The sequence below is a fragment of the Rhinoderma darwinii genome (genome assembly GCF_050947455.1).
Source record: "Rhinoderma darwinii isolate aRhiDar2 chromosome 2 unlocalized genomic scaffold, aRhiDar2.hap1 SUPER_2_unloc_4, whole genome shotgun sequence".
Lineage (NCBI taxonomy): Eukaryota > Metazoa > Chordata > Amphibia > Anura > Rhinodermatidae > Rhinoderma > Rhinoderma darwinii.
Window position 1 is genome coordinate 730,135 of NW_027461707.1, and position 12,026 is coordinate 742,160.

Here is a 12,026-nt window from a genome sequence, read left to right on the forward strand (position 1 = left end):
TACGGGCGCAAGCAACGAGGAGATTTGTCCGTACGGACGTCGGCTTCGCTCTTGGGAGCGTTTATTAAGACTGATGGCGTTTTGCATATTAAGTGGTGCGATAATGACATGAAAATGAGGAGAATTCATCCAGAGTCAGAGCGGCAGCTGGAAACCGGAGCGAAGAGTCCGAAAAAGGAGGACTTCGAATATTACAGCCGGAGACTGGCAGAGCATCGCACCAGAGATCTGCAGAACATTGCTCCTCCACCTCCTGACAGAGGCATAGTGATATATCCTGCAGATTATTACACCACTGACCTCTCTACAGATCTGCAGAACATTGCTCCTCTACCTCCTGACAGATACATAGTGATATATCCTGCAGATTATTACACCACTGACCTCTCTACAGATCTGCAGAACATTGCTCCTCCACCTCCTGACAGATACATAGTGATATATCCTGCAGATTATTACACCACTGACCTCTCTACAGATCTGCAGAACATTGCTCCTCCACCTCCTGACAGATACATAGTGATATATCCTGCAGATTATTACACCACTGACCTCTCTACAGATCTGCAGAACATCGCTCCTCTACCTCCTGACAGATACATAGTGATATATCCTGCAGATTATTACACCACTGCCCTCTCTACAGCTCTGCAGAACATTGCTCCTCTACCTCCTGACAGATACATAGTGATATATCCTGCAGATTATTACACCACTGACCTCTCTACAGATCTGCAGAACATTGCTCCTCCACCTCCTGACAGATACATAGTGATATATCCTGCAGATTATTACACCACTGACCTCTCTAGAGATCTGCAGAACATTGCACCTCTACCTCCTGACAGATACATAGTGATATATCCTGCAGATTATTACACCACTGACCTCTCTACAGATCTGCAGAACATCGCTCCTCTACCTCCTGACAGATACATAGTGATATATCCTGCAGATTATTACACCACTGACCTCTCTACAGATCTGCAGAACATTGCTCCTCTACCTCCTGACAGATACATAGTGATATATCCTGCAGATTATTACACCACTGACCTCTCTACAGATCTGCAGAACATTGCTCCTCCACCTCCTGACAGATACATAGTGATATATCCTGCAGATTATTACACCACTGACCTCTCTACAGATCTGCAGAACATTGCTCCTCCACCTCCTGACAGATACATAGTGATATATCCTGCAGATTATTACACCACTGACCTCTACAGATCTGCAGGACATTGCTCCTCTACCTCCCGACAGATACATAGTGATATATCCTGCAGATTATTACACCACTGACCTCTCTACAGATCTGCAGAACATTGCTCCTCTACCTCCTGACAGACACATAGTGATATATCCTGCAGATTATTACACCACTGACCTCTACAGATCTGCAGAACATTGCTCCTCTACCTCCTGACAGATACATAGTGATATATCCTGCAGATTATTACACCACTGACCTCTCTAGAGATCTGCAGAACATTCCTCCTCTACCTCCTGACAGATACATAGTGATATATCCTGCAGATTATTACACCACTGACCTCTCTACAGATCTGCAGAACATCGCTCCTCTACCTCCTGACAGATACATAGTGATATATCCTGCAGATTATTACACCACTGACCTCTCTACAGATCTGCAGAACATTGCTCCTCCACCTCCTGACAGATACATAGTGATATATCCTGCAGATTATTACACCACTCACCTCTCTACAGATCTGCAGAACATTGCTCCTCCACCTCCTGACAGATACATAGTGATATATCCTGCAGATTATTACACCACTGACCTCTCTACAGATCTGCAGAACATTGCACCTCTACCTCCTAACAGATACATAGTGATATATCCTGCAGATTATTACACCACTGACCTCTCTACAGATCTGCAGAACATTGCTCCTCTACCTCCTGACTGATACATAGTGATATATCCTGCAGATTATTACACCACTGACCTCTCTACAGATCTGCAGAACATCGCTCCTCTACCTCCTGACAGATACATAGTGATATATCCTGCAGATTATTACACCACTGACCTCTCTACAGATCCGCAGAACATTGCTCCTCCACCTCCTGACAGATACATAGTGATATATTCTGCAGATTATTACACCACTGACCTCTCTACAGATCTGCAGAACATTGCACCTCTACCTCCTGACAGATACATAGTGATATATCCTGCAGATTATTACACCACTGACCTCTACAGATCTGCAGAACATCGCTCCTCTACCTCCTGACAGATACATAGTGATATATCCTGCAGATTATTACACCACTGACCTCTCTACAGATCTGCAGAACATCGCTCCTCTACCTCCTGACATATACATAGTGATATATCCTGCAGATTATTACACCACTGACCTCTCTACAGATCTGCAGAACATTGCTCCTCCACCTCCTGACAGATACATAGTGATATATCCTGCAGATTATTACACCACTGACCTCTCTACAGATCTGCAGAACATTGCTCCTCTACCTCCTGACAGATACATAGTGATATATCCTGCAGATTATTACACCACTGTCCTCTCTACAGATCTGCAGAACATCGCTCCTCTACCTCCTGACAGATACATAGTGATATATCCTGCAGATTATTACACCACTGACCTCTCTACAGATCTGCAGAGCATTGCTCCTCTACCTCCTGATAGATACATAGTGATATATCCTGCAGATTATTACACCACTGACCTCTCTACAGATCTGCAGAACATTGCTCCTCCACCTCCTGACAGATACATAGTGATATATCCTGCAGATTATTACACCACTGACCTCTCTACAGATCTGCAGAACATTGCTCCTCTACCTCCTGACAGATACATAGTGATATATCCTGCAGATTATTACACCACTGACCTCTCTACAGATCTGCAGAACATTGCTCCTCTACCTCCTGACAGATACATAGTGATATATCCTGCAGATTATTACACCACTGACCTCTACAGATCTGCAGAACATCGCTCCTCTACCTCCTGACAGATACATAGTGATATATCCTGCAGATTATTACACCACTGACCTCTCTACAGATCTGCAGAACATCGCTCCTCTACCTCCTGACAGATACATAGTGATATATCCTGCAGATTATTACACCACTGACCTCTCTACAGATCTGCAGAACATTGCTCCTCTACCTCCTGACAGATACATAGTGATATATCCTGCAGATTATTACACCACTGACCTCTCTACAGATCTGCAGAACATCGCTCCTCTACCTCCTGACAGATACATAGTGATATATCCTGCAGATTATTACACCACTGACCTCTCTACAGATCTGCAGAACATTGCTCCTCTACCTCCTGACAGATACATAGTGATATATCCTGCAGATTATTACACCACTGACCTCTCTACAGATCTGCAGAACATCGCTCCTCTACCTCCGAACAGATACATAGTGATATATCCTGCAGATTATTACACCAATGACCTCTCTACAGATCTGCAGAACATTGCTCCTCCACCTCCTGACAGATACATAGTGATATATCCTGCAGATTATTACACCACTGACCTCTCTACAGATCTGCAGAACATTGCTCCTCCACCTCCTGACAGATACATAGTGATATATCCTGCAGATTATTACACCACTGACCTCTCTACAGATCTGCAGAACATTGCTCCTCCACCTCCTGACTGATACATAGTGATATATCCTGCAGATTATTACACCACTGACCTCTCTACAGATCTGCAGAACATTGCTCCTCTACCTCCTGACAGATACATAGTGATATATCCTGCAGATTATTACACCACTGACCTCTCTACAGATCTGCAGAACATCACTCCTCTACCTCCTGACAGATACATAGTGATATATCCTGCAGATTATTACACCACTGACCTCTCTACAGATCTGCAGAACATTGCTCCTCCACCTCCTGACAGATACATAGTGATATATCCTGCAGATTATTACACCACTGACCTCTCTACAGATCTGCAGAACATTGCTCCTCCACCTCTTGATACATAGTGATATATTCTGCAGATTATTACACCACTGACCTCTCTACAGATCTGCAGAACATTGCTCCTCCACCTCCTGACAGATACATAGTGATATATCCTGCAGATTATTACACCACTGACCTCTCTACAGATCTGCAGAACATCGCTCCTCTACCTCCTGACAGATACACAGTGATATATCCTGCAGATTATTACACCACTGACCTCTCTACAGATCTGCAGAACATTGCTCCTCCACCTCCTGAAAGATACATAGTGATATATCCTGCAGATTATTACACCACTGACCTCCCTACAGATCTGCAGAACATCGCTCCTCTACCTCCTGACAGATACATAGTGATATATCCTGCAGATTATTACACCACTGATCTCTCTACAGATCTGCAGAACATTGCTCCTCCAACTCCTGACAGATACATAGTGATATATCCTGCATTTTATTACACCACTGGCGCCTCTACAGATCTGCAGAACATCGCTCCTCTACCTCCTGACAGACACATAGTGATATATCCTGCAGATTATTACACCACTGACCTCTCTACAGATCTGCAGAACATCGCTCCTCTACCTCCGGACAGATACATAGTGATATATCCTGCAGATTATTACACCACTGACCTCTCTACAGATCTGCAGAACATTGCTCCTCCACCTCCTGACTGATACATAGTGATATATCCTGCAGATTATTACACCACTGACCTCTCTACAGATCTGCAGAACATTGCTCCTCTACCTCCTGACAGATACATAGTGATATATCCTGCAGATTATTACACCACTGACCTCTCTACAGATCTGCAGAACATTGCTCCTCTACCTCCTGACAGATACATAGTGATATATCCTGCAGATTATTACACCACTGACCTCTCTACAGATCTGCAGAACATCGCTCCTCTACCTCCGAACAGATACATAGTGATATATCCTGCAGATTATTACACCACTGACCTCTCTACAGATCTGCAGAACATTGCTCCTCCACCTCCTGACTGATACATAGTGATATATCCTGCAGATTATTACACCACTGACCTCTCTACAGATCTGCAGAACATTGCTCCTCTACCTCCTGACAGATACATAGTGATATATCCTGCAGATTATTACACCACTGACCTCTCTACAGATCTGCAGAACATTGCTCCTCTACCTCCTGACAGATACATAGTGATATATCCTGCAGATTATTACACCACTGACCTCTCTACAGATCTGCAGAACATCACTCCTCTACCTCCTGACAGATACATAGTGATATATCCTGCAGATTATTACACCACTGACCTCTCTACAGATCTGCAGAACATTGCTCCTCCACCTCCTGACAGATACATAGTGATATATCCTGCAGATTATTACACCACTGACCTCTCTACAGATCTGCAGAACATTGCTCCTCCACCTCTTGATACATAGTGATATATTCTGCAGATTATTACACCACTGACCTCTCTACAGATCTGCAGAACATTGCTCCTCCACCTCCTGACAGATACATAGTGATATATCCTGCAGATTATTACACCACTGACCTCTCTACAGATCTGCAGAACATCGCTCCTCTACCTCCTGACAGATACACAGTGATATATCCTGCAGATTATTACACCACTGACCTCTCTACAGATCTGCAGAACATTGCTCCTCCACCTCCTGAAAGATACATAGTGATATATCCTGCAGATTATTACACCACTGACCTCCCTACAGATCTGCAGAACATCGCTCCTCTACCTCCTGACAGATACATAGTGATATATCCTGCAGATTATTACACCACTGATCTCTCTACAGATCTGCAGAACATTGCTCCTCCAACTCCTGACAGATACATAGTGATATATCCTGCATTTTATTACACCACTGGCGCCTCTACAGATCTGCAGAACATCGCTCCTCTACCTCCTGACAGACACATAGTGATATATCCTGCAGATTATTACACCACTGACCTCTCTACAGATCTGCAGAACATCGCTCCTCTACCTCCGGACAGATACATAGTGATATATCCTGCAGATTATTACACCACTGACCTCTCTAGAGATCTGCAGAACATTGCTCCTCTACCTCCTGACAGATACATAGTGATATATCCTGCAGATTATTACACTACTGACCTCTCTACAGATCTGCAGAACATTGCTCCTCCACCTCCTGACAGATACATAGTGATATATCCTGCAGATTATTACACCACTGACCTCTCTACAGATCTGCAGAACATTGCTCCTCTACCTCCTGACAGATACATAGTGATATATCCTGCAGATTATTACACCACTGACCTCTCTACAGATCTGCAGAACATTGCTCCTCCACCTCCTGACTGATACATAGTGATATATCCTGCAGATTATTACACCACTGACCTCTCTATAGATCTGCAGAACATTGCTCCTCTACCTCCTGACAGATACATAGTGATATATCCTGCAGATTATTACACCACTGACCTCTCTACAGATCTGCAGAACATCGCTCCTCTACCTCCTGACAGATACATAGTGATATATCCTGCAGATTATTACACCACTGACCTCTCTACAGATCTGCAGAACATTGCTCCTCCACCTCCTGACAGATACATAGTTATATATCCTGCAGATTATTACACCACTGACCTCTCTACAGATCTGCAGAACATTGCTCCTCTACCTCCTGACAGATACATAGTAATATATCCTGCAGATTATTACTCCACTGACCTTCCTACAGATCTGCAGAACATCGCTCCTCTATCTCCTGACAGATACATAGTGATATATCCTGCAGATTATTACACCACTGACCTCTAGAGATCTGCAGAACATTGCTCCTCTACCTCCTGACAGATACATAGTGATATATCCTGCAGATTATTACACCACTGTCCTCTCTACAGATCTGCAGAACATCGCTCCTCCACCTCCTGACAGATACATAGTGATATATCCTGCAGATTATTACACCACTGACCTCTCTACAGATCTGCAGAACATCGCTCCTCTACCTCCTGACAGACACATAGTGATATATCCTGCAGATTATTACACCACTGACCTCTCTAGAGATCTGCAGAACATTGCTCCTCTACCTCCTGACAGATACATAGTGATATATCCTGCAGATTATTACACCACTGACCTCTCTACAGATCTGCAGAACATTGCTCCTCTACCTCCTGACAGATACATAGTGATATATCCTGCAGATTATTACACCACTGACCTCTCTACAGATCTGCAGAACATTGCTCCTCTACCTCCTGACAGATACATAGTGATATATCCTGCAGATTATTACACCACTGACCTCTCTACAGATCTGCAGAACATCGCTCCTCTACCTCCTGACAGATACATAGTGATACATCCTGCAGATTATTACACCACTGACCTCTCTATAGATCTGCAGAACATCGCTCCTCTACCTCCTGACAGATACATAGTGATATATCCTGCAGATTATTACACCCCTGACCTCTCTACAGATCTGCAGAACATCGCTCCTCTACCTCCTGACAGATACATAGTGATATATCCTGCAGATTATTACCCCACTGACCTCTCTACAGATCTGCAGAACATTGCTCCTCTACCTCCTGACAGATACACAGTGATATATCCTGCAGACTATTGCACCACTGACCACTCTACAGATCTGCAGAACATCGCTCCTCCACCTCCTGACAGATACACAGTGATATATCCTGCAGATTATTACACCACTCACCTCTCTACAGATATGCAGAACATTGCTCCTCTACCTCCTGACAGATACATAGTGATATATCCTGCAGATTATTACACCACTGACCTCTCTACAGATCTGCAGAACATCGCTCCTCTGCCTCCTGACAGATACATAGTGATATATCCTGCAGATTATTACACCACTGACCTCTCTACAGATCTGCAGAACATCGCTCCTCTACCTCCTGACAGATACATAGTGATATATCCTGCAGATTATTACACCACTGACCTCTCTAGAGATCTGCAGAACATTGCTCCTCCACCTCCTGATACATAGTGATATATCCTGCAGATTATTACACCACTGACCTCTCTAGAGATCTGCAGAACATTGCTCCTCTACCTCCTGACAGATACATAGTGATATATCCTGCAGATTATTACACCACTGACCTCTCTACAGATCTGCAGAACATTGCTCCTCCTCCTGACAGATACATAGTGATATATCCTGCAGATTATTACACCACTGACCTCTCTAGAGATCTGCAGAACATTGCTCCTCCACCTCCTGATACATAGTGATATATCCTGCAGATTATTACACCACTGACCTCTCTAGAGATCTGCAGAGCATTGCTCCTCCACCTCCTGACAGATACATAGTGATATATCCTGCAGATTATTACACCACTGACCTCTCTACAGATCTGCAGAACATTGCTCCTCCTCCTGACAGATACATAGTGATATATTCTGCAGATTATTACACCACTGACCTCTCTACAGATCTGCAGAACATTGCTCCTCCTCCTGACAGATACATAGTGATATATCCTGCAGATTATTACACCACTGACCTCTCTACAGATCTGCAGAACATTGCTCCTCCTCCTGACAGATACATAGTGATATATCCTGCAGATTATTACACCACTGACCTCTCTACAGATCTGCAGAACATCGCTCCTCTACCTCCTGACAGATACATAGTGATATATCCTGCAGATTATTACACCACTGACCTCTCTAGTGATCTGCAGAACATCGCTCCTCTACCTCCTGACAGATACATAGTGATATATCCTGCAGATTATTATACCACTGACCTCTCTACAGATCTGCAGAACATCGCTCCTCTACCTCCTGACAGATACATAGTGATATATCCTGCAGATTATTACACCACTGACCTCTCTACAGATCTGCAGAACATTGCTCCTCTACCTCCTGACAGATACATAGTGATATATCCTGCAGATTATTACACCACTGACCTCTCTACAGATCTGCAGAACATCGCTCCTCTACCTCCTGACAGATACATAGTGATATATCCTGCAGATTATTACACCACTGACCTCTCTACAGATCTGCAGAACATTGCTCCTCCACCTCCTGACAGATACATAGTGATATATCCTGCAGATTATTACACCACTGACCTCTCTACAGATCTGCAGAACATTGCTCCTCCACCTCCTGACAGATACATAGTGATATATCCTGCAGATTATTACACCACTGACCTCTCTACAGATCTGCAGAACATTGCTCCTCTACCTCCTGACAGATACATAGTGATATATCCTGCAGATTATTACACCACTCACCTCTCTACAGATCTGCAGAACATTGCTCCTCCACCTCCTGACAGATACATAGTGATATATCCTGCAGATTATTACACCACTGACCTCTCTACAGATCTGCAGAACATTGCTCCTCCACCTCCTGACAGATACATAGTGATATATCCTGCAGATTATTACACCACTGACCTCTCTACAGATCTGCAGAACATTGCTCCTCTACCTCCTGACAGATACATAGTGATATATCCTGCAGATTATTACACCACTGACCTCTCTACAGATCTGCAGAACATCGCTCCTCTACCTCCTGACAGATACATAGTGATATATCCTGCAGATTATTACACCACTGACCTCTCTACAGATCTGCAGAACATTGCTCCTCCACCTCCTGACAGACACATAGTGATATATCCTGCAGATTATTACACCACTGACCTCTCTACAGATCTGCAGAACATCGCTCCTCTACCTCCTGACAGATACATAGTGATATATCCTGCAGATTATTACACCACTGTCCTCTCTACAGATCTGCAGAACATCGCTCCTCTACCTCCTGACAGATACATAGTGATATATCCTGCAGATTATTACACCACTGACCTCTGTACAGATCTGCAGAACATTGCCCCTCTACCTCCTGACAGATACATAGTGATATATCCTGCAGATTATTACACCACTGATCTCTCTACAGATCTGCAGAACATTGCTCCTCCACCTCCTGACAGATACATAGTGATATATCCTGCAGATTATTACACCACTGACCTCTCTACAGATCTGCAGAGCATTGCTCCTCTACCTCCTGACAGATACATAGTGATATATCCTGCAGATTATTACACCACTGACCTCTCTACAGATCTGCAGAACATTGCTCCTCTACCTCCTGACAGATACATAGTGATATATCCTGCAGATTATTACACCACTGACCTCTCTACAGATCTGCAGAACATTGCTCCTCTACCTCCTGACAGATACATAGTGATATATCCTGCAGATTATTACACCACTGACCTCTCTACAGATCTGCAGAACATTGCTCCTCTACCTCCTGACAGATACATAGTGATATATCCTGCAGATTATTACACCACTGACCGCTCTAGTGATCTGCAGAACATTGCTCTGTCCTCTACCTTCTATACATTGGCAGTGGTTCCCGGGCCATGGTGCCTGTGGGACTCACCTGACATTCACACTTCAGCTTCTGCTCCTTCTGGAAGGCCAAGGTGCTGGTGAGGACTGTGGACGTGTAGCGGAAGCAGTGCTGGATCTTGTGTTCATCAACCTCCGTGTAGCTGGGAAGAGACAGAGACGAGCGATGGTTAGTGCCGGCTCCGAATCAGGCCCAGAGTAGATATAAGTCACGGTTGCCCGGATATAGGAGATGGCAGGGTATATGAGATGGCAGGGTATAAGATATGGCAGGGTATAGGAGATGATGGCAGGGTATAGGAGATGATGGCAGGGTATATGAGATGGCGGGGTATAGGAGATGATGGCAGGGTATATGAGATGGCAGGGTATATGAGATGGCGGGGTATAGGAGATGGCAGGGTATAGGAGATGGCAGGGTATAGGAGATGGCGGGGTATAGGAGATGGCAGGGTATATGAGATGGCGGGGTATAGGAGATGATGGCAGGGTATATGAGATGGCAGGGTATAGGAGATGGCAGGGTATAGGAGATGGCAGGGTATAGGAGATGGCAGGGTATAGGAGATGGCAGGGTATAGGAGATGGCAGGGTATAGGAGATGGAGGGGTATAGGAGATGGCGGGGTATAGGAGATGGCAGGGTATAAGAGATGGCAAGGTATAGGAGATGGCAGGGTATATGGGATGGCAGGATATAGGAGATGGCAATGCATAAGAGATGGCAGGGTATAGGAGATGGCAGGGTATAAGATATGGCAGGGTATAGGAGATGGCAAGGTATAGATGGCAGGGTATAGGAGATGGCGGGGTATAAGAGATGGCAGGGTATAAGAGATGGAAGGGTATAGGAGATGGCAGGGTATATGGAATGGCAGGGTATACTAGATGGCAATGCATAAGAGATGGCAGGGTATAGGAGATGGCAGAGTATAGGAGATGGCAGGGTATAGGAGATGGCAGAGTATAGGAGATGGCAGGGTATAGGAGATGGCAAGGGTATAGGAGATGGCGGGGTATAAGAGATGGCAGGGTATAAGAGATGGCAGGGTATAGGAGATGGCAGGGTATAGGAGATGGCAGGATATAGGAGATGGCAGGGTATAGTAGATGGCAAGGTATATGAGATGGCAGGGTATAGGAGATGGCAGGGTATAGGAGATGGCAGGGTATATGAGATGGCGGGGTATAGGAGATGGCGGGGTATAGTAGATGGCAGGGTATAGGAGATGGCAGGGTATAGGAGATGGCAGGGTATAGGAGATGGCAGGGTATAGGAGACGGCAGGGTATAAGAGACGGCAGGGTATAAGAGACGGCAGGGCATAGGAGATGGCAGGGTATATGGGATGGCAGGGTATAGGAGATGGCAATGCATAAGAGATGGCAGGGTATAGGAGATGGCAGAGTATAGGAGATGGCAGGGTATAAGATATGGCAGGGTATAGGAGATGGCAAGGTATAGGATATGGAAGGGTATAGGAGATGGTGGGGTATAGGCGATGGCAAGGGTATAGGAGATGGCGGGGTATAAGAGATGGCAGG

General features: G+C 44.8%; 1 protein-coding gene across 1 annotated transcript in view; it reads right to left on the reverse strand.

Moving 5' to 3' along the window:
* PDE2A (phosphodiesterase 2A) overlaps nt 1-12,026 on the reverse strand; it is a gene marked incomplete at its 5' end in the record, with an annotated part of 135,160 nt that overhangs the window by 66,415 nt on the left and 56,719 nt on the right. Inside the window, one exon of the mRNA XM_075847267.1 lies at nt 10,515-10,626. Coding sequence (XP_075703382.1) covers nt 10,515-10,626 — 112 coding nt within the window. The remainder of the gene's footprint in view (nt 1-10,514; nt 10,627-12,026) is intronic.